This window comes from Oncorhynchus tshawytscha, linkage group LG30 (genome assembly GCF_018296145.1).
Source record: "Oncorhynchus tshawytscha isolate Ot180627B linkage group LG30, Otsh_v2.0, whole genome shotgun sequence".
Taxonomy (NCBI): Eukaryota; Metazoa; Chordata; class Actinopteri; order Salmoniformes; family Salmonidae; genus Oncorhynchus; species Oncorhynchus tshawytscha.
In genome coordinates this window covers 11,848,556-11,873,080 of record NC_056458.1, presented here as the reverse complement: position 1 = coordinate 11,873,080, position 24,525 = coordinate 11,848,556, and the positions used below count along the sequence as shown (strand labels likewise).

The window sequence follows — 24,525 nt, the reverse complement described above, 5'->3', positions numbered from 1 at the left end:
AGTCGTTGCCAAGTAATGGAAAAGAAACAGCGGCTTGGTTTTGTGCAACGGTGCCCTTGAGAAATGTGAAGCTGATGTTGTACAGTTAATCTGAGAGAAACTGGTATTTTTTCTACTCCCTTTGGCCTCGGAAAAGAACGAGCCAAGGAGAAAGAGAAGATAATGTTGGAGATAAAGGGAACAGACATGACATTGTGTTGGGGATGAGCAGTGTGTGCTGCTGTTAGATCCATTAACCAGCCATGGGCCTGTTGGCTGGTGCCACACTCTGGATCTACTGCTTGGGTTTGGGCTGCCTGGTAGGATAGAAGGAGATCTGGACCTGCCTGGTGGGGTAGCAGGAGATCTGGACCTGCCTGGTAGGATAGAAGGAGATCTGGACCTGCCTGGTAGGATAGAAGGAGATCTGGACCTGCCTGGTAGGGTAGAAGGAGATCTGGACCTGCCTGGTGGGGTAATGAGAGATCACTGTCCTCTGCCAGTGGAATCCCAACAGGGCTGGACAAGTTATTTAAAGTTTTATTCCTTCCTTTCGTTAAGATACATTTTATTTCTGCATGCGAGCGAGGCTCTCAGTTAGACAGAGCGGGATCCAGTGAAGCATGGTGGTCAGGCTAGGGATGAATACTCTGTCAGTGTGTGTGTGTGTGTGTGTGTGTGTGTGTGTGTGTGTGTGTGTGTGTGTGTGTGTGTGTGTGTGTGTGTGTGTGTTGCACAGGGCCATTCAACAGGGTCAGACTGGGCACACGTAACAGTTCCAAGCTCCACTGTGGACATCGTCTCCTTTTATGCACCAAAGCCCCTGTCAAAGGAATGATCCAACACAGGCTCTTAGAGAGAATAAACACAGCATTTCTGTGTCTAAATCTGTCTCGCTCTCTCTCCTTCAGTCCTTGCCCTCTAACTCTCAGGCACACTGAAGTACACTCTGTCTACTGCTACTCAGCTGCACTCTGAATGCAGACCTTTAAATGCAGTCCTACAGAGCTCATTAGTGATTCATTGTGTACGTTTCTCATAGCATGCTGCGTGTGCCCTGAGGCTCTTTGAGGGATTCCTCAGGTTCCATTGGAACAGAGACATTTTTTTTTTTGAAGGACCAAAGCATATATCTGTGAGGGAGAACATAGGGAGTAAGATAGCATCCAAACCCTAAAATGAATGCATCTTTACCCATTGTCCTGACTATATTTACACATCTCTGTGTGATTCAGCGCCTGGCTCAGGTTATCACAGAGCTTCATCTCCAGTTTCTGCTCCTTCACACCTGAGCAACTCTAACCACGGAGAGAACCCAGCTGAGAGCACAGTCCCTGAGGAGGGAAGGCAGGGATGGTGACGGGGCTCCTCTGTTTGTCCTCTCCTGCTCTCCGTCCCCCCACCTCTGAGGCCCAGTGTACCTGTCACAGGTGTACTGGCTCCATTGTGTGTGAGAGCAGGTGTGCCTGGGGCCCCAGAGGCAGACCTACCCAATGGGGACCTGTGTCTTAAACCACAGGGAGGAACATGCAGGTGGGGCCAATAGAGAATAAAGATATAGTTTGAAAGGGAGAGAATAGGGGGGTATAGAATGAGTACAATAGCAACAAGAACTTGTCTGTATTGACATAGATAGCGGTGAGTTTTTTCCGGTGTGTGTATGTTCGTCTGAGTGTGTGTTTCCTTGTCTGATTGATGTTATTGTTTGGCCCTCGCGGTGCTGTGTCTGTGTGGCCATCTTATTATATTTTCCTGCCATGTTTCTCAATGGCTCAAAGACAACCTGAGGTATGTGTCCTCTCCTAGTCCCGTCCTCCTCAGCCAGAGGCACGCTGTAGGCCCATCTATTTACACACAGCTAATCATAACAACAGACAGTGGTGTACGGAGCTGCACGCTGCCCCTATGGCTGCCACCACAATGTTGTCTTGTTTGACTCTGCCTGATTGGCTCTCCATTGAATAAAATGTATCTTTATTCACAAAGCTTCCCGTATCGTCTGTTCTGTTGTCATGCAAATCGATTTCAACTTCAAAACTCCATGCCACTGTCATGGCTAACAAATATGACCACCCTCCCTCTACAGAGCTAGAGTTCTGAATGGCCACACTCCTACAGCCTGTCAAACTATGCTGTATGAGATTCTATTTTCCTTGTTAGGCCAAATGGCCAAATGATACATTGATATAGAATCTCCAGGGAATGACAAAACGTAATATTGGTCCCCCTGGTCTCTGTGGATGATATGTGATCTGTGGATCCCGTGGGACAGCCTCTGTGTTGGCATTGTACAGTGGCAGTAGACTTCCTGCCTGCCGTCGCCTCCCAGAGGAAACGACTGTAAGTTATGTGTGGGAATGTTTTCATTGAAAACAGTAGCACAGTAACCCATAAAACAAAAGGGAAAGTGTGTGTGTGTGTGTGTTCTCCTATATACCTCCTTTCCTGCCTCCCTTAAGGCTGATCAAATCTGTACATGCATAAATGTTGTCAGAAGCAATAGGTCTAAAATCTAAAAGGTATTTTAAACATGTTTCATAACTACCTCTCTATATTGAAGCAGACCCGCAGACCCGTTTGTTGACCGACAGAGCTGGATGTGACTCACTACATGATAAGGGCATGGAGAGGGCATTGAGCTACTAGAGAGGTCTGGCCCTGAGAACTTTTTATTTTTTCCTCTATTCAAACTATAGACTATCTATCTATTGGGCTCCCAAGTAGTGCAGTGGTCTAAGGAAATGCATCTCAGTGCAAGAGGCGTCACTACAGTCCCTGGTTCGAATCCAGGCTGTATCACATCCTGACGTGATTGGGCGTCCCATAGGGCGGTGTACAATTGGCCCAGCGTCATCTGGGTTTGGCCGTGGTAGGCCGTGATTGTAAATAAGAATTAGTTTTTAACTGACTTGCCTAGTTAAATTTTTTAAATTATCTCTCTCTCTCTTATCTTTGTTCTCTCTCTCCCCCCTCTCTCTCTGTTCTCTCTCTCTTATCTCTGTTCTCTCTCTCCCCTCTCTCTCTCTGTTCTCTCTCTCCCCCTCTCTCTCTGTTCTCTCTCTCCCTGCTCTCTCTCTTCCCTGTGCCGTGACTGGATCCAGTTACTCCACAGATCTTCACTTAGAACACTGATGTAATGCCAGATTCTCCTCTTCCACTGTACGCTGCCAACGCCCTCTACTAATCCTCTTTTCCTTCTCCTCATCCCTCTCTGTCTCTCTCTTCCTGTTTTCTCTCTCTCCTCTCTCTACTCTACTCCCTCTCTCTCTCTGTTTTCTCTCTCTCCTCTACTCCCTCTCTCTCCTCTCTCTCCTCTACTCCCTCTCTCTCTCTGTTTTCTCTCTCTCCTCTCTCTAGCCTTCTCTCTCTTGCTCTCACCCATCTCTCTCTCTCTATTTCTCTCTCTCTTTCTCTTTCTCTGCATCCCACTCCTGTCTCTCTCTCTGCTTCCATCTCCCCTATCTCTCCCTGTCCGGTCCTCTCTCTCTCTCCGTTGGTTGGTTGGGTGTGAGTTGTGCTCTGTCTTCCCTGGTGTAAAAGGGGATGAGGGGAGGAGTTGAAATTGTGGGTTACACAACCCTTTTAGCTAGCTTTAATGTTTCTAATCCCTCACTGACGCTCCACACATCACATCAGCAGGATTAGGGTGTCATGAAGACCAGACATACAGGGGCTGACGAGCCGGCTAGGGGATTCACCATGGCTCATCAACACACACACACACACACACATACACACACACACACACACACACACACACACACACACACACACACACACATGGCAATGTAGAAATCCATAAGAAACCAGTCTCAGATGTATGGGTCATGTTTAAGCCCCACATATATCCACTCATCACTTTCTCTGTCTAGCGGCACTCTGGAGGAGTGCTTGTCCTTTGCTGTCGCAGTGTGGATGACTTGAACCCAATATAGCCTTTGTGCTGATTCTCAAATGGATTTACAGATGTGTTTAGTACCAGGAAGCCTATGAAACATCAGGCCTAGGTTTAGCTTGTCTCTCAGTTCTCTGCTCCTCTTTTCTCTGTGCTGAGAATGTTTCCTACTGCTGAGAGAGTGAGAGTAAGCAAGAGAAAGAGAGAGAGATCAGGTTCATGCTGCCAGTATAACCAGGAGCCAGCCAGGTGAGGGTGCACAGGCGCTGAGCTAACCGGCTTTCCCAAACTTCAGCCAGATTTATAGACGTGTGAGCGACATGTTTGCCCAAGGACGGCCTTTTAGGGGGAGAGGAAGGTTTATCTGCTGAGATGAACATGTAATTCAGATCTCTCTCTGAGGGATGAATAGGAATTCCTGTAGCCTCTAGAAATAAGTGGGGTTTGTGCATTTGTGGTGTATGTAATGTGGAGTCTCTGTGGGGGTATTTATGATTCTCAGCTCATCCATTTATGCTGATTTGTACATACAGGACTCTTACCATACCACTGTTTTATTGGATTTAACTCACCCCCAGTTCACATGCTGGTAGATGGTCTTGATGCCCTCTGGTCTGCCCCAGTGTGTGTGTGGTGTGTACTGTCAGTGTGTGTGTGTGTGTGTGTATGTGGAGCAGCTGCATGTCCTGAAGCTCTCTCTTCCCAGAGCCCAGTGAGAGAGAGCATGGAGTAGGGAAAGAGATGGATCCAGGCGGGGGGAGAGGTCAGGACAGAGAAAGCGAGGATTTGAGATCCCGAGAGATTTGAACACGTCTGAATTTGAAGGTGAAGGTGAGCTATGATGTCCATATATGCAGGTCTTTTTGAACTCCAAGCCCTGGGATGTTTTAGTCTAAACAGTCAGGGTCTGAGCTGAAATGAATTTATTTGAAGCACTGAGAGCAACCCCAGCACAGTTTCAACATTTAATGTCACGTGCACAAGTACAGTGAAATGCCTTTCTTGCAAGCTCTAAACCCAACAAGACGGTAATCAGAGAGTTGAGTAGAGAGTTTTTACTGTTGTTTGTTCTCTGCTAGTGAAATATATGCTCTGCCAGTGTTCTAGCTATCCCAGCAAAATGGGTGCCATCATGGAACACTCTGAAACCATAATATCAGGGTCTACAGTGAAGGCACATCATCTCCCTCTCTCTTTTTTTCCTCACGTCCTCTCTCCTCTCTACTCCCCTCCCTCTGTGGCATGGTGTGGTGTGGTGATGAATTACATATGCCATGACACACCGCAGTGAACAGCCCCCCTGGTAACCCAACAAGATCTCACGATCTTCACTTCAGTATTCAACGTTTGTCCATGAAGGGGGGTGATTAAAGTGAAAGTAGGTAAAACAGAGAGAACTTGACAGTTAAAGATGCTACACAAGATATTTTTTTTTTTTTTTCATTTTTGCATTGTAATTTCAGAACATCTCCATAGCGTATCTGATGCTAATAGTGGGATGATAGTGTTTCAATGTAATACTTACCCGGCAGTGTTGTCATTGGCTGTGATATTCACCTGTTGATTTAGCAACCATGAAATGACAGTGTGATTTCCACGAGATAACACACCCACAAAGTCAGAACAGCTTTCCCAGTTTGGCAACAGTTGCCGCACCAGCGGGAGAAATCAATAGACGACTGTCACAGCCAATCACAACACTGGCAGGTAAGTAATACTGTGAAACACTATCATTCCACTACTAGCAACATTTTCTGAAATTACATTACAACACATTTTTTAAAGATCCTATGTGTAGCACCTTTAAGTTTAGCTATTAATTCTGACTAGTTATATGGTAAGGGTTAAGGTTTGGAATAAGGTTCAAATAGATTTTTATTTTTTAAATTTTTACAAGTGCCTAGTACTAGGATTGAACCCGTGATCCTTGTAGCTACAGTGTGCAGTTTATTAAGCCCTTCCTCTATCCCCATTCACAATGCCCTAGCAAGCAGCATCCCTTCTAGATGGCAGTACGTGCTCACGTTGCCCCTAGTGGACGGTATTGAAGGCATCTCTCGATGCGCTGGGGCAAGCGTTGCATACTGAAGTTTATCTGGTGTGATCCTGCTGGGTAACCACAGCCGGAGAGAAGCCACCAGGGAGCGTCATTAGAGAAGCGTGCTTCCCTGCTCATGCTCTATTTATGAAATCACATGCTGACCAAAGCCAATTCCTCTGCTTATGCTGAATAAACAAAATAATAAGGTGCACTGAGTTGACATAGAACATCTGCAGTTGAGATGAATATTAAATATACATCTTCGAGATTATACACAATGATGTACATGCAAAAATACTAGAGTGGTGATGTTTACAGATTTTGTGAAATATTGTGTTATTTCTAAGCATACAAAATAGTTTTTGTAGCTCTAGTTTAAACGCATTGTAGCTCTCTCTCTTACTTTCACCGTGGCACGGCCTTGCCAACGCGTCTGTGTTATGTCATAAAAGGAATTGGCAAAGCAGTAAAGTGAAGTGTAGGCTGTGATTTATGTAGCTTCATGTACACTACACGTATATTTGTAGTAGGAGGGTGACTTTAGTGCTCTCCGAGGGGGGGAAGCAGGCCAGCTGTGCTGAGAGAGAGACTGTGAAGGGAGGGTTTGTTTGGCCAAGATGTGTCAAACTGTACCTAATGCGGTCTCTACACCCCTACAGGACATAGGTTTGATGTCTCGGTACCCCTGTAGTTTAGGCTAGGGGGCCTTTTTATGTCAGAGTAGGTAGGGGCCCAGTGTACGGAGAGGAAGTGTGGGGTATAATAGTGAGGTTTTGGGGGACCCAGGGTTATAAACATTCCTCTCTTGGCCAAAGTGCTTTCCTGCTGGCCCCGGCTGCCTCTCCATAGCCCTCCAATCAAAAGAGTGTTTATTTAAACTCTGAGGTGCCAAATCTGTCAAAAAGTCTACCCACTGGCCGGGCAGTGCAGACCACCAACTCCCTAGTCCTCCGGTCCTCAAGACCTGATGAGAACAGTTTTGCAGGGGAAAATAAACACAGGCAGATCAATGGGTCTTGTGTGTGTGTGTGTGCGTGTGTGTGTATGTATGTATGTGTGTGTGTGTGTGTGTGTGTGTGTGTGTGTGTGTCTGTGTTCCTGTGGGTGGGTGCATATGGGTGAGAATGTTAATGTGGAGTTGTATAGCTAGTTTTTAAAGCAGTACTGTAGATTGGCCACTGACTGCTTTGGGCTGTAGTTCAGTAAGGCTGAGAAGAGCCGTGGACCCTCTCCCTCCTAGCGTTAATTGGCAGAATGACCGGTGGCACCACACCAGCACCAACTGGTGCTCACACAGCCATGCAGGGAGGCCATCTGCTAGTGGGACACTGCGACGCATCGGTACTGGAACACAGTACACTAATGACACAGGGACGACAGGCTCCGTAACCTGTTGTTGAAATGTCAGTGATTCTGACATAGGGTGGTATATTGAGGCTATTATAACATAGCTAGTTGAGAATAGAGCATATTCCTCCTGGAAGTTATCATCTCATATAGTCCTGGTGAAGTCACCTTGCATGACTTAGATATGCGACAGGGTATGCTAGATCAATGTTAATGTTTTACTGCACTGCAAAATCAACTCCATACTGTATATTTAGACAAGGACTGGGATGTAATTGGTCTGTAGTGGCCAATATCTCTTATCTCCACAGACCGGAAGAGGATAGCTTGTGTAGGGATATGACAAATGTCAAAATGTTCTTGTGTGCCCGTGCTCCGTGTTCTCAATGGTCAGTACATGGGACCTCATGTCCTACTTCTCATCAATGTGATGGCTCACTGCAGTGATGCATAACAGTGTGTTCATAGACGTCCAACAATCTGTTGTTAAACGCCATGTATAGTGTTTGAGAGCTCGCGCTTTATACTTGCAGAACAATTACTGTACAATTTCTCCGTCCGGGATGTCACGGTTTTTCGACATGACATCTTGTAGTCTAATTCTAAACATGCAATCAGGGCATTGAAGCCGACATCCTCTACCGTTGATAATGGCTGCATATCAACTGTAATCATTTCTGTAGTCAGCACTGTCATTTTCTCACTCTGTCCCTTACCGCACTTCTTTGGTGTGAAGAGCCTGTCTAATATCTGTTTTTTGGGGGGGCCCTGCGCTGCTGCCAGCAACGGTTTGGCTCTCACGGTGACTCCCTTTTCCTACGGTTAAGCATTGCACCGGTACTGCCACTGTAGCTCAATTCCACCTCGCAGAGTTCGTTGTTCTCCACCTTCTCATTTAACTTCTCAAAGTATTGCCGTGCAGGACTTTGCTGCTGTCGCTTCCCTGTCTCGCGCCATTTTCCCTACTGTTAACGATGAGGACGTGCGGAGAACTTTATATCCGTGGCAAATTGTTGGAAAGATATTTCCTCCTACTGACGTTGCAGTATTGCTCCCGTAGGTATTGTTTTCCCTTTCTGATGATGATTGGCACCTGTTCGTGGTAGTTGTGTGTTAACTGACTGCACTGTGGATTTAAATGTAGGTTTTCGGGGTTTGGGATATTTTCTAAAAGTTATCCCAATTTATTTTTAACGTTCACACCCCTGCTTGATGGGCCAAATTGTTCCCCCCTAACATTATTTGAGGTTTCTGCCAAATGTTGCATGACCAGCAGGTGTGTGTGTGTGTGTGTGCATGTGCGGGTGTGGGTGAAGCAAGATGCTGTGAGAGAGGTGGCCCTAGCAAAGATTCAACATCTGTTTGCCAATGTGCATTTCCCTCTGAAGATTCTGAGGGAAATGAATAACAAATCTGTTCAAGTGGTGAGAAAGTGGCTCTGCTTCAACACACACCACACCTGACGTTGTCCTCCTGAGCGGAAAGGAGAAGGGTTTGGGTGTCCCGAACGTCGAGTGGATTTGCAATGCTACCAGACTGACTCACATGTTGAACATGCTCAACAGTGACTATGTGACAGTTAGGGAGTTAGCCAGAGCCTCCCTCGTTTTGATCTTACGGAGGAGAAAGGTCCCATTGGCCAGGGACACTGAGGACAATTCCCTGAGCTTCAGGAGGATGGTCCCATTGGCCACGGACACTGAGGACAATTCCCTGAGCTTCAGGAGGAAGGTCCCATTGGCCACGGACACTGAGGACAATTCCCTGAGCTTCAGGAGGAAGGTCCCATTGGCCACGGACATTGAGGACAACTTCCTGAGCTTCAGGAGGAAGGCCATTGGTAAACTGGACACTTGTGCTTTGGAATCTGGTCTGACTGGCCAGACCTCAATGACCTGTGCAACCGGACTGGAGTGGAGCGCAGATGGACACGGACTGACAAAAACTGAGCCAGTGACTGCCTCTGATGCAGTTGTGGCAGACCCCTGTGTTGTCGTGGAGGTTTCTGTCACCTATGACGGAACATCTCACCTTACATCCAGGACAGCACTCCTCGCTATCAGACGGATGCAGCTACTGCAACACTGGACTGGACTGAGGCTGCAGGGGAAACTCACTGCTCTGGACTGTGCTGACCACTCTGTCTCCCATTCCATGTTCCAGAATGCTGCCATTGGCGACATCACCTTTACCGTTAAGGAGAGGCTGCAAGTTCTACTCATAAAATACAACCTCTCAGTCTGGTACCCTGCAAATCATGATCACTTACTACACCCGGAGTTAAATGTAATGGAGTCTGTTGCACATGTTGTTAATGGTTGTATATTGCTGGACATGACCGCATTATCAACCTGGTAGCTACTGAGGTGAGACAGGTGGTTTCCCCAACAGCAGACATACATAAACATTCTCTTGTCAGAGGAGCCTGGTTTGATGTTGATGATCATGTGTTTTCTTGTCTGCTGAATAAGACAGATATTGTTGTTGTGGGAGACCAGAGGGAGGGGCTGGTACTGGAGGTGGGTTGCTCATTCCATTGTTACATGGAGCAGCCTTATCTGACAAGCTCCTTAAGTAGCAGCCCCTCATATCACACTTGGACAGCCTGGAATACAGATGCAGGTTGGTGGCGTTGATATTTGGCCGTCTCTGCCACGTACATAGACTTACATAAACATTCAGATTGCAGGCCTGTCTAAGAGAAGAGCAAAACAAGTGTCTAGGTACTGCTCTGTTTCAGCCATCATGGACAGTCTAGCTGTGTGGAGGAGAAGGTACGGCTCTGTTTCAGCCGTTATGGGCAGCCTAGCTGTGTGGAGGAGAAGGTACGGCTCTGTTTCAGCCGTTATGGGCAGCCTAGCTGTGTGGAGGAGAAGGTACTGCTCTGTTTCAGCCGTTATGGGCAGCCTAGCTGTGTGGAGGAGAAGGTACTGCTCTGTTTCAGCTGTTATGGGCAGCCTAGATGTGTGGAGGAGAAGGTACTGCTCTGTTCCAGCCATTATAGGCAGCCTGGCTGTGTGGAGGAGAAGGTACTGCTCTGTTTCAGCTGTTATGGGCAGCCTAGCTGTGTGGAGGAGAAGGTACTGCTCTGTTCCAGCCATTATAGGCAGCCTGGCTGTGTGGAGGTACTGCTCTGTTTCAAGGTAGCTGCTCTGTTTCAGCTGTTATGGGCAGCCTAGATGTGTGGAGGAGAAGGTACTGCTCTGTTTCAGCCATCATGGGCAGCCTAGCTGTGTGGAGGAGAAGGTACTGCTCTGTTTCAGCCATTATAGGCAGCCTGGCTGTGTGGAGGAGAAGGTACTGCTCTGTTTCAGCTGTTATGGGCAGCCTAGATGTGTGGAGGTGTTTTTTGTTTCCTTACGTGTCCTTGCATCAACGGCCTTCGAAATGTTTGAATCCTTAATGATGTAATGTGATTTGTGGATTCAAATCAAGTTTTTACAATGTGTGTGTGTGTGTGTGTGTGTATGTATGTAGGCCTCCATGCCCAGTGTCTAAAGGTATCACAGTGTGGCTGGCTGCCCATTGCACTGTATGACACGGCTGGCTAAGGTACTGACGGGCGCTCAGCTAGACTCCTGGCCCTGTGTGTGAACCCCAGCTCTACTCTGCTCCCCACACCTACCGTTGGTAGCTATGGTCTTTTAACATACAATGCACTGTAATGCTGCAACTTAATGATTGCAACATGTTAGGCGATAGCCTAATGGCACCAAGGAGGACAGGAGGTGGTGTCAAGTCTGTCTAACCATCTACGAAGACATGACCAAATAGCTGTAACAAAATGGTGCAACCAGTTTAACAGGAGGGTCGGCTTTAACAGGAACACGATGGAGAAGACTAAATGGAGGAAAGGGGCAGGATTAGGCTGGACTGTGGTTAGTAGTTAGGTTACCCTGGTCGGGGGAGAGGCTGTGCTGTGTGGTGCGTGCCCCTGTTCTGCAGGGCTACAGTGTGCCCTGTCTGACTGTCTATCTGTCTGTCTGTCGGTGTAGAGAGGATTACTGCTCTCCTGCTGCAGTATGTAGGTATGCTCCTGCTCTATCCTCAGGCTGCGAGTGGAGAGGAGAGAGGCTCCATCGGGCCCAGCAGTCAGACAGAATCAAATCCAGGGTTAAGACGCCGTGTCCAGGGGTCTCCGCCTTTGAAGTGGGCTGTGGGATTCTGCACTGGAAGGAGGGGACAGATGGGGAGAGAGAGAGGGATACAGAAAGAGAGTAGAGGTGTAGGTCTCAGCTCAGTGGACAGGCCTGTAGGCTAGCTGGGATAGCTTCAATATGTGAGCCCTCCTCGCAGAGCCCCACTGATGCACAGTCTCTCTCTCTCTCTCTCTCTCTCTCTCCACCTCTTTCCTTTCTCTTTATCTCTCTCCACCTCTATTTCTGCCTCCCTCTCCCTCTCTATGCCAGACTATAACCTTGTAGTTTGAAGCTCGCTGGTTTGGGGGATTTGGGAGTATACACTGGTGTCAGTTACACTGGTGTCAGTTACACTGGTTACAAGGAAGGAGACCGTCAGGATTACTTTACAAAAAGACTGCAGAAGAGGAATTACATGGGGCTGATGGATTGAGAGACAATGTAATGTAAGGGAGATGGAGGCACTGGAGAAGAGTGAGAAAAAGAGAGAGGAAACTAGTTTAGCAGATTCTGTTTTTGTGCGTGCCTGTTTTGTGTCCGTGTGTGTGTGTGCGTGTCCCGTGTGTGCGTTGGCACAAATGCATGTGTGAATTATCCTGTGTAAAAGCACATAATGTTCTTAGCAACTTAACAACAACGCTTAAAACATTGGTTCTTGCCAGGTTGTTTGTGTGCTAACATTGCATGTTTTTAACGACACTGAAGCTAGAAGACTCTTTGCACAAGAGTTCTCATGGCTCCCTTTTTGTTCCTGTCTAGAGTAACTGCAGCCATGTTTTTGTGTCCCACAAGGAATGCCTTTTATCATGTGACATGGGAACAGCTGTTTCCCATCAGGCCCCAGTCAGCCAACAAGCCAGTCAGTCAGCTGCAGGCCTGTAGACTGCCTGTAGTCAGCCAGTGTTCTCCCTGCTCCCTGGATCAGATCAGAGGGGCCAGGGTGAGCAGACGGGAGACCAAAAGAGTTTGGCCAAAATGCCTCCAACTCGAGGGTCATCCCAATTTGTTCTCCCATGTCCATGCTGCTCATCAGGCCTCTCGCCCTGCGGAACGTGCAAATCCAGTAGGGCAGCCTGCCTGAGAGGAGAGAGCTGGGGCCATCTGGGAGTGATTACCCATGTTGTATTTTCTCATTGTTTCCCGTCTGCTCTCTGCTAGGCTCTGCTCTGCTTTCTCTCTCCCTGTTCTGTTGGCTGGGCTCCCCTGGCCTGGACTGTTCAGGCTTTAATCCTGTGTTATTTATGATGGGTAATGTTTGGCAGAGCTTATGCGCAGCCCACCGCCAAATTAGCACAATTTAGCCGCTTCAACAGGAGAAGGAGTTTGCTCAGCGATACGTAGAGAGAGATCCAAATCTCGTCCTCTCTATTGGTCTCTCTCTCTGGTTCTCTGTCTCATTCTCTCTCTCTGATTTGTTCACCCTCATTTTCTCTCCCTTTCTCTCAGTCTCTCTCTCTCCGTGACTCTCCTCTGGCAGCTACTTTCTCTACATCATCTTCTCCCATTTCCAATTTCAGTAGGGGCCCTGCTAGCATGTAAAGACATGAGATTACACTAGTGTACTTATTCACTGAGTGAAAATTTCATTTTCGGAGCATGTTTGTGGGATCTGGAGTCCTGTCCTACTAATCACATATGTGCTCCTTGTGATGCTGCTGGGAGCTGGCAGCCAGGGGAGACAGGAAAGGATTGTCTGTGGTCAAGCCCCTGACCAAAAAACAGACAATTGCGCCTGCCATTTTGAGGAAGATGTGAGTTTTCTTTGTCTCCAGTTCAGCCTGTGGCTCTCAGTCAGCTAGCTCTGCTATCCTGCACAGTACATGTTGAGAGTTGAGGAATTGCGGTGGTAGTTTTCCATTTCCTCCCGGCAGAGCTCAGTGCTCTCTGTGCTCAGTCCCTCCTGTCTGGGCTGGTTTGTGCTGCTGTGTGGCATAGCAGCTCCCCGTCTTCATTACTGTCACATCCATTAGGACAGACCGAATGGGCCGACAGGACAGACAGCCCCTGCTTGCTAATTTGACGTCTCAGCAGCTGTTCCTAATATCTCTCATTCAAGTTAACGTACTGTATATGTATGCACTGTATAGGGGAGGCATAGCAAATGGGCCTGACTTGCCCTGAGGCTGTCATTTGAAAAGCACTCACAGCAAACTCTGTAGCGGATGGAACGGAACTGGGAGTTGAAGGTTAGGGGTACAGAGGGGAGGTTCGGTACGATGTTTCAATCCAGAACGTTGCTGGTAACCAACCACCGCTATGTCCCCCAGCGTTTTGGCTGTTAAGTGTGAGTCCATGGGAAGAGTATTCTCTATCTGGACTCTGGGCGGTACGTGTCAGAGATCCACAGTCTCCTACTCCCTAACATGATTACACCTCCCCTGGCCTCCCCTGACCTCCCTGGCCTGGCCTCCCTGACCCCCTGGCCTTCCCTGGCCTCCCTGGCCTGGCCTGACCTCCGCTGGTCTCCCTGGTCTCCCTGGCCTTCACTGGCCTCCCTGGCCTGACCTCCGCTGGTCTCCCCTGGCCTCCCCTGGCCTCCCCTGGCCTGGCCTACACTTCACAGCACAATACAACACAGCACAGCACAGTGGAGCAGAAGGTTGAGATTTGCTACACACTCAGACCAACATACAGGGGAGGAGATCAGGGAGGGAGGGAGGGAGGGAGGGAGGGAGGGAGGGAGGGAGGGAGGGAGGGAGGGAGGGAGGGAGGGAAAGAAAGTAATGTTCAAGGCTTATGGATAGAGAGAGGTTGATGGAGTTAAACTTGTGGTTTCTAGGTATTTATGAGGTATGTGTGGACAAGGTAGGGATAGAGGGGTGGTCTGTGTTGGTCTCAGATCTACAGAGCTATGCTAAACTGGGCATTAAAAGAGAAAAGAGACTACACACACAGGCTAAATACTGAAGAATTTGACCTAAAAGAATTGAATAGCAAATCATTCCAGTAAAAATGGTAAACAGCATTCCATTCCGTATTCTCAGGTAAACACACTGCTGCTCAGTGGGACTCTAACTAGCATAATTATGGTGTCACACATGTATTTGTCTTCAGACTCCCGTGGCCACTAACAATATAGTACACACCGTTTTGACAGACCTGCATCATTTTTCTGTCACGATAATAAGGTCGTAGCGTTGTAAGCAACAACAGCGAGTACGCAAATTATATTCCTACCCAAATGTCAGGCAATTCTGTGATTACGCTCATTTACATACAGGTGATACAACACTGGTGCTTTGCATAGATGGGCTTACGTTGTTTTCAACATCAGCTTCCCTTGATAACCACCAACTGAAACAAAGTATTCAAAACATGTTGTTTCTCTGGAAAGGAGTACTGGGAAGTTATAGTTTAAATATGAACATACTCATTAAAACATTCTGGAAGTTTCCAGGAAGCTTTTTGGGAATGAGTCCATGTAGGATTCATGGATTGGCTGAAAGGCCCTATTCACTTTTGAGTGCGTACACGAATTCAACCTAGACACAGAGGAATGTCTTACAATCTCGTACAATGTAACGTAATGTCTTGCAGTGTATATAGAATATAGTGCCTGGTATTGAAGTGTTGGACAATGTAATGTAATCTATGCAGTGAAATGTAATGTCATGTAATCTGGTTTGGGGGAGACAGAGGAGATTACATGCTGGCTGCAGGGGGCTAGGGAGGAGGGGAGAAAGGAGGGGGGCTTCAGTAACTGTGTTGGGAATATAATGAAAAGAGCTGCGAAGAAGGGATGAGGAATTTCTCCAATTTATGAGAGCATGATGTCCCTCAGGGTGTAGTCACTAACTCACTCATTCATCCGGAACGGGCTGGAGAGACAATCACTGGGCTGGCTGGGGGACTCTGGGACTGACTGTAATGGCCTAGACTGAAATGCTGTGGAGTCTCTCTTCTCCTGTCTTCTCTTGTCTTTTCTTCTCTGCTCTTGTCTTCTGTTCTCTTCTGTTCCCTTCTCTAGGCCTTTGTTAACTGGGCCAGTGTCTGTAGAACAATACATTCTCAGTTTCTAAATGTCATCAGGAGTAGACGGGCCGTCGTCGCTCCCTGACAAAACTCAGTGTCTTTATAGTCCGTATAGAGCCTCGCACAAGTGCATCATTCCGCCAGCGCTCCCCCCCACAGGCTGCACTCACTAGCTAGCAATGCACTGCGATTGTGTCAGGTTGTTATTGAGTATGATGCATCGAGTCATTGCTAATGGCCGTTAAACCTTGAAAGCTGTTGAGCGTGTGTTTGCCACCTAGCCAGCTTGTTAAATGGCTCTTGCGGAATATCCTCCTATCTCCTCTTGAAGTGTTTGATGGGGGCAAACAAGGTGGGGAAACATTAACTGGCAAGGTTTTATTTTGGTCAATGGATACCTCACACGTCGAACAACGTTTCCGTGGAGTCGTGAATTGGATTGTGATGCAAATGCAAGTGGTTTGCCTGTGTGTTTGTACGTTCCCTCTGGGCTGGAGGGGAGAGTGACAGTTGAGACACAGCTGGTAGAGAGTTAGTCTAATCAGTCGGAGAGGGTGGTAGGCCTGTATTACTATAGAACACCACCCCGGGGGCCACTATTGCACGATACAATGTCCAGCTACCTCAAGACAAGTGATCTGTCATCGACTGCCTCTGCTCAGACTTTAGTCCTTGCACTTCTCGAGTCTGGCCATAAGAGTCTTGAATGTTGCACAGGTATACCCTAAACGTTCCACTGGTGCATCTTTTTCCTGTTCAATTTCGACCTGCAGTGCTAGCGGGCCATTAAACCCTTCTCTCTCCTGTTCCACAGTTCTCCGTGATGACTTCAGACAGAACCCAGCGGATGTGATTGTGGCAGCGGGCGAGCCTGCCGTGCTGGAGTGCCAACCGCCCCGCGGGCATCCTGAGCCCACCATCTCATGGAGGAAAGATGGCACCAACATCAACGACCGGGATGAGCGCATCACGGTAAGACAAGCTTCGTTAGCTTCCAAGAACTCTCTCTGTACAGAGCAGAGCAAGCAGTGCAATGGGCCTGCACATCACACCGGCACGTCAACACACACACGCACACACACACCCCACTGCTTGCTGGCACGGCTCCAGGAAGATCAAAGTGTCTCTGTTGGCAGACGTGTCATAATGAAGAGAAACAAATGCATAATCTATTTGACTAACATAATGTAATCATATTGTACTGTGATTTGGCTAATCAATGTCTATTTGGAACAAAGGCTATCTGTGGAAGCATGCAAGAAATCAGGTGTGGGTGTGGGTGTGTGTGCACACACGAGCATGTTTGTTTGTTTGTGTGTCTGTATACGCTCTAGGGGACTCGTGAGTTGGGATCCAAGGCTCATCCTCCTCCGGAGTGACAGGTAGTTTCTCTCTGAGGGGCTGTGATGGACAGACTAGCTCTCCTCCGCGCGCTGACGAGAGGGAGGTGGAGGAGAGAAGGAGGTGGAGGAGAGAGGGATGCGGGGGAGAGGAGGAGGTAGAGGAGAGGAGGAGGGCCTTCTGAAGGAAATACAAAGGCTGCATTGGCTTTGTACTTCCCTGTTATCTCCTCATTTACACCCATCTGCCTGCATGGCTTCCTCATTGTCTTTAGCGCTGCATGTCATTTCCATAAGGAACCAACTTCACTATAGTGTAATAAAATACCAAGTCAAATAAGGTCTTGCAGTGAAGTCACAGTAGCTATGTTGGCCACAGTCCCTATGGCATGTCTGTGGTTGACCCCGGTGTACTGGCTCAGAGTGTAAACAGAGGGCCAGCTTGGTTTCTGCCTCAGAGCTATGGCTCAGCTCACTGGACTAATGGGACTAATGGGCCTGCAGATAAGACTGTTTCCTAATGAGTCCACAGGCCCTGTAAACAACGCATCGCTTGTGTTTATGGTTTGTTTCTAACACAACATCCACTCCAAAAACGGTTGTTGTTTCTTTAACCACGCCGAGTCCCAGGGGTCTGCTGTAGGATTTGGTGCTGTGGGAATGAACGCATTGTGTGGCCCAGCGTTTGTTTGAAATTGATGGGGGGGGAAGGGCACTGGGCTTGCCAGTGGTGTAGAGCGATGCATCAACAGCAGGCAGGGAGGGTGTGTAGTTTCTGTTCAGTTCTACAGTACTGTATATTGTAGCATAATATCATCCTATATACCACCCTATATTGATTGTAGTGGGGTCAGGTTGGGGGTGATGTGGGTGGCAGCTCTCCGTCCTCAGGACTGTGATTAACTCTGAAAGGGCAGTGTAGTTAGTGATGGGGAACATTTTATACAGTTACATATCGGGAAATTATTTTTAGCGATATATATTGCAATATTAATTGTTCAATGTCTCAACATTATTTCTGCACTAGTCGGGTGTTCCTTTATTTTGCTTGTTCCCCATCTTGTTTTTAATGGTTTGCCAATATGTTTTCAGCACTTTTATTTCCATGACTGATCAAACATGTTTTTCTCATGGGTCTCTGCAGCAGACAGAGTGAGCAATATGTTTGGAACATTGAATCGCAGAATCGAAGCGCAATACATATAGAATCATGAGCATCGTTAGAATCGCACTACATATCGTATCGGCACCTGAGTATAGTGATAGGCACCTGAGCATAGTGATAGGCACCCGAGTATAGTGATAGGCACCCGAGTATAGTGATAGGCACCTGAGTATAGTGATAGGCACCTGAGTATAGTGATAGGCACCAGAGAATAGTGATAGGGACCCGAGTATAGTGATAGACACCAGAGTATAGTGATAGGCACCTGAGCATAGTGATAGGCACCCGAGTATAGTGATAGGCACCTGAGTATAGTGATAGGCACCTGAGTATAGTGATAGGCACCTGAGTATAGTGATAGGCACCAGAGAATAGTGATAGGGACCCAGAGTATAGTGATAGGCACCAGAGTATAGTGATAGGCACCAAAGTATAGTATAGTGATAGGCACCTGAGAATAGTGATAGGCACCTGAGTATAGTGATAGGCACCTGAGTATAGTGATAGGCACCTGAGTATAGTGATAGGCACCTGAGTATAGTAGTGATTAGGCACCTGAGTATAGTGATAGGCACCTGAGTATAGTGATAGGCACCTGAGAATAGTGATAGTCACCTGAGTATAGTGATAGGCACCAGAGTATAGTGATAGGCACCTGAGTATAGTGATAGGCACCCCAAGTATAGTGATAGGCACCCGAGTATATAGGTGCCTGAGATAGGCACCGAGTATAGTGATAGGCACCTGAGTATAGTGATAGGCACCTGAGTATAGTGATAGGCACCACCGTATAGTGATTGGCACCAAAGTATAGTGATAGGCACCTGAGTATAGTGATAGGCGCCTGAGAATAGTGATAGGCACCTGAGTATAGTGATAGGCACCTGAGTATAGTGATAGGCACCAACGTATAGTGATTGGCACCAACGTATAGTGATTGGCACCAACGTATAGTGATAGGCACCTGAGTATAGTGATAGGCGCCTGAGAATAGTGATAGGCACCTGAGTATAGTGATAGGCACCTGAGTATAGTGATAGGCACCTGAGTATAGTGATTGGCACCAACGTATAGTGATTGGCACCAACGTATATTGATAGGCACCCGAGTATAGTGATAGGTGCCTGAGAATAGTGATAGGCACCCGAGCATAGTGATAGGCACCTGAGTATAGTGATAGGCACCTGAGTATAGTGATAGGCACCTGAGTATAGTGATAGGAACCTGAGTATAGTGATAGGCACCTGAGTATAGTGATAGGCACCAACGTATAGTGATAGGCACCTGAGTATAGTGATAGGAACCTGAGTATAGTGATAGGCACCAACGTATAGTGATAGGCACCAACGTATAGTGATAGGCACCTAAGTATAGTGATAGGTAGTGTATAGTGTAACACACATTTCAGAGGAACTCAATGGAACACATGAACACAGTCACACACCACCACCACCACCGCTATGTGGTGGAGGGAACAGATGGAGAAGCAGATGCATGAAGGAAAAGGAAAACAGAAGGGAACACAGGAAATAAAGTATGAGAGAGAGAGAGAAGAGAGGAGGAGGACAGGAGGGATGCATTTGCTGGTGTTGTTGTGGGTCTGACATGTGAGAGAGAGAGAGTGTAAGACTGGAGGAATGTGTGTGCAGGCTGATGGTGCAGGGATGTGACAGGAGGACATCTGAGGAGAAGCTCTTCAAAGGACCTGTGTCTCTTTGTTCTCAGGCCTCTCCTCTGGACTAGTACTGCAGCTCCAGATGTGCCTCTCGCTGCCCCACCCTCACCCCGTCCCCCACTACTCTATACTGTACGAACCACTTCGGGTCTTGCTACACACAGACAGAATGCACACCGACAAAGACACACACACACACACTCACTAAAGGTATCACACTCCTCGTCGCCTTTGCACCCATCAAATGCAGGGTAATGTGATGACACTTCAAAAGTGTCCAGCACTACAGGGGTTGGAACATGGAACAGGTCCTGGCCCAGGGAGGTGGTGTATGGGGACAGAGATGGGGGCGAGGCTGCTTTACATCAGGCTGTGAGTGGATTAGTTGTGACTGCTTGACTGGTCATCCCAGCTTGGTTTACACACATTAAGATTGGAACCTGCTGGCCCACAGGCCTGGCCCCTCTACGACTCCTCTACTCCCTTCCTCTGTGACACACTCTGCTGCCCTGTGACTCCCCACCACTCACTAGCCAACGTCACTCTACACTGCACCTGACTGGAAAATGGGGTTCCTGCACCCCACCAAACCGCTCTCTCTCCTCTATTGTCATTAAAAATTTTGCTGCACCTGCAGCTATGTGAACACAACAACAGCATTTGATTTTGTTACATTTTATTAGCCATGCTTATTTAAATACATTTTAATAGTTGTCCGTTTCATATACATGATTTGGTTATGTTCTTTGAAAACCTGATTCCACAATTATAAGTGCTGATTCTCCAACCTAACAGTCCAGAGTTATTTCCCATTACAACGATCCTGTTGCGTGGCCCAGTGCAGAATCTCTGGGCTGGTGCTGTAGCAGTGGTTCTCTGAGGCCTGAAAGGTTGTGGGCTCTCTGCTTCCAACTGTCAGCGGAATAAACTTGTCAGGCACTGCCCTCCCTGCCACGCAGCCAGCCAGCCGGGCCAGCTGAGAATGCACACACTGTTTACCCCTAAAAGCTGCTGCTTCTTAAACCTAACAGACAGACCTCTATCTGGGCTCGACAGATGGAAAGTCATCATTTCATCCTCTATATTGTAGGACGCTCTAGAATCGTGTAAGCCCTCAAATTGTTGCATCAAATAGTATTTAGGGAATTACAAGTATTTGCAAGCGTAACATGCTATATTCAATTACAAATGACCTTACAACTTCTACTTTTCTTCCCTCCATCTGTCAGATCCGCGGTGGGAAGCTGATGATCACCAACGCCAGGAAGAGTGACGCAGGGAAATATATCTGTGTGGGGACCAACATGGTGGGAGAGAGGGAGAGCGAGATTGCCGAACTGACTGTACTAGGTAAGACCCTGTCTGTCTGTCTGTCTGCCTGTCTGCCTGTCTGCCTGTCTGCCAGCCAGCCATCTGTTGGTCCGTCCCTCTTTTGGAGTCTGTTTCTCTGTTCCGCCTCTCAGTCCCATTCAGTCACCTAGTCAGTCTCAGTTGTGACAGTGAATGTCAAAGAGTCTGAGGCTGCCTGTCCCCCTAGGTAAAGGCTTTTCTCCCTGGCACATAATCCATTAATGCAAGAGGTTACGTAACAATGGCACCCAGTCCCACAGCTGTGCAGACCATTTCACTTGAGCCCAAACTCAGGATGACCCTGTCGCCCCAGCTTGACCCCTGCCACCCCTCTGCTGTCCTGGAGAGGTTGTACCGCCACTACTACGCCCCCCTCTCATCAGTTCCTCTTGCTGCCCAGTTAAGATATTGACTCAGAGACAGTCCAAGCACCGCTCAGGTAATACCTCACATCCTTTCTAAGCGTTATCATCGTACTGTTGTCTATACTGCCAGGGGTGTTATCACCGTACTGTTGTCTATACTGCCAGGGGTGTTATCACCGTACTGTTGTCTATACTGCCAGGGGTGTTATCACCGTACTGTTGTCTATACTGCCAGGGGTGTTATCACCGCACTGTTGTCTATACTGCCAGGGGTGTTATCATCGTACTGTTGTCTATACTGCCAGGGGTGTTATCACCGTACTGTTGTCTATACTGCCAGGGGTGTTATCACCGTACTGTTGTCTATACTGCCAGGGGTGTTATCACCGTACGGTTGTCTATACTGCCAGGGGTGTTATCATCGTACTGTTGTCTATACTGCCAGGGGTGTTATCATCGTACTGTTGTCTATACTGCCAGGGGTGTTATCACCGCACTGTTGTCTATACTGCCAGGGTGTTATCATCATACTGTTGTCTATACTGCCAGGGGTGTTATCACCGTACTGTTGTCTATACTGCCAGGGGTGTTATCACCGTACTGTTGTCTATACTGCCAGGGTGTTATCACCGTACGGTTGTCTATACTGCCAGGGGTGTTATCATCGTACTGTTGTCTATACTGCCAGGGGTGTTATCATCGTACTGTTGTCTATACTGCCAGGGGTGTTATCATCGTACTGTTGTCTATACTGCCAGGGGTGTTATCATCATACTGTTGTCTATACTGCCAGGGGTGTTATCATCGTACTGTTGTCTATACTGCCAGGGGTGTTATCACCGCACTGTTGTCTATACTGCCAGGGGTGTTATCATCGTACTGTTGTCTATACTGCCAGGGGTGTTATCACCGTACTGTTGTCTATACTGCCAGGGGTGTTATCACCGTACTGTTGTCTATACTGCCAGGGGTGTTATCACCGTACGGTTGTCTATACTGCCAGGGGTGTTATCACCGTACTGTTGTCTATACTGCCACTGTTGTCTATACTGGGGTGTTATCACCGTACTGTTGTCTATACTGCCAGGGGTGTTATCACCGTACTGTTGTCTATACTGCCAGGGTGTTATCACCGTACTGTTGTCTATACTGCCAGGGGTGTTATCATCGTACTGTTGTCTATACTGCCAGGGGTGTTATCATCGTACTGTTGTCTATACTGCCAGGGGTGTTATCATCGTACTGTTGTCTATACTGCCAGGGGTGTTATCACCGTACTGTTGTCTATACTGCCAGGGGTGTTATCAGTTGTAATATTGCACCTATTCGTTTGAACTCCGCTCTAAGATCTGCTGTTGTCAATAGAGAAGCCCACTGCGGTCTGCACACACAGTGCTATTAGTTTAAAATTGAATTCCCACTCGGTTTTCAAATCACGCAGAGGGCTTGGGCTAATACATGATAGCAACTAAAGCCCATGTAAGTCAGTTTATATCATTCCGTCATTGGTTACTCTGAGAGATCCACATATTGACATTGGCAGCGGCCTTCGGGCCTATGGTGCCAACTTTGGAAAAGTCATTCCAATGTCTACTCTTTCCTCTATTACAAATGGCTACTTTTCTTTCAATGTTTATATTTAACCTTTATTTAACTAGGCATAGCAGTTAATTAAGAACACATTCTTATTTACAATGACGACCTACACCGGCCAAACCAGGACTTGGGTTGAGGCATCTGAACATTAGGAGCTTACTTCCTAAACGGGTTTACATCAAGATCTGGGCTATGCGGACGAATCCGGACATTCTATTGACTGAAACGTGGATCTCTGGGGACATTCTGGACTCTGATATAAATATGGAGGGTTATAATGTGTTCGGAGCTGATAGACAGGTTAGAGGTGGTGGAGTGGCCATTCTTATTCAAAATAATTGATCTGTCTCTTTACTGAAATCCATTTTCCTTGCCAAAGCTACTATTTTTAAGCCTTTGTTTGGGGGAAAATCTACAGTTGATGTCGGAAGTTTATATACACCTTAGCCAAATACATTTAAACTCAGTATTTCTTAATTCCTGACATTTAATCAGTTAGGATCACCACTTTATTTTAAGAATGTGAAATGTCAGAATAATAGTAGAGGGAATGATTTATTTCAGCTTTTATTTCTCTTTCATCACATTCCCAGTGGGTCAGAAGTTTACATACACTCAATTAGTATTTGGTAGCCTTTAAACAGTTAAACTTTGGTCAAGCTTTTGGGTAGCCTTCCACAAGCTTCCCACAATAAGCTACATTTTGGCCCATTGACAGACCCTCCTGACAGAGCTGGTGTAACTGAGTCAGGTTTGTAGGCCTCCTTGCTCCCACACGCTTTTTCAGTTCTGCCCACAAATTTTCTATGGGATTGAGGTCAGGGTTTTGTGATGGCCACTCCAATACCTTGACTTTGTTGTCCTTAAGCCATTTTACCACAACTTTGGAAGCATGCTTGAGGTCATTGTCCATTTGGAAGACCAATTTGCGACCAAGCTTTAACTTCATGACTACTGTCTTGAGATGTTGCGTCAATATTTCCACATAATTTTCCTACCTCATGATGGCATCTATTTTGTGAAGTGCACCAGTCCCTCCTGCAACAAAGCACCCCCACAACATGATGCTGCCAGCCCCGTGCTTCACGGTTGGGATGGTGTTCTTCGGCTTGCAAGCATCCCCCTTTTTCCTCCAAACATAATGATGGTCATTACAGCCAAACAGTTCTATTTTTGTTTCATCAGACCAGAGGACATTTCTCCAAAAGTACAATCTTTGTCCCCATGTGCAGTTGCAAGCCATAGTCAGGCTTTTTTATGCAGGTTTTGGAGCTGTGGCTTCTTCCTTGCTGAGCAGCCTTTCAGGTTATGTCGATATAGGACTTGTTTTTACTGTGGATATAGATACTTTTGTACCTGTTTCCTCCAGCATCTTCACAAGGTCCTTTGCTGTTGTTCTAGCATTGATTTGCACTTTTCGCACCAAAGTACTTTCATCTCTAGGAGACAGAACGTGTCTCTTCCTGAGCGGTATGACGGCTGCTTGGTCCCATGGTGTTTATACTTGCGTACTATTGTTTGCACTGATAAGCGTGGTACCTTCAGGCGTTTAGAAATTTCTCCCAAGGATGAATCAGACTTGTGGAGGTCTCCATTTTTTTCTGAGGTCTTGGCTGATTTCATTTGATTTTCCCACAACGCCAAGCAGAGACACTGAGTTT

General features: G+C 47.2%; 1 protein-coding gene across 3 annotated transcripts in view; it reads left to right on the top strand.

Moving 5' to 3' along the window:
* The window catches only part of LOC112250291 (roundabout homolog 1-like), a 147,625-nt gene that overhangs the window by 86,250 nt on the left and 36,850 nt on the right, over positions 1-24,525 (top strand). For 2 of the 3 annotated variants that reach the window (XM_024420330.1, XM_024420329.1), the window contains exons 3-4: positions 16,188-16,345; positions 20,783-20,903. In XM_024420330.1, coding sequence (XP_024276098.1) covers positions 16,188-16,345; positions 20,783-20,903 — 279 coding nt within the window. Of the gene's footprint in view, positions 1-11,706; positions 11,848-16,187; positions 16,346-20,782; positions 20,904-24,525 lie in introns of those variants that run through there. The other variant, XM_042309167.1, reaches the window with a different exon arrangement.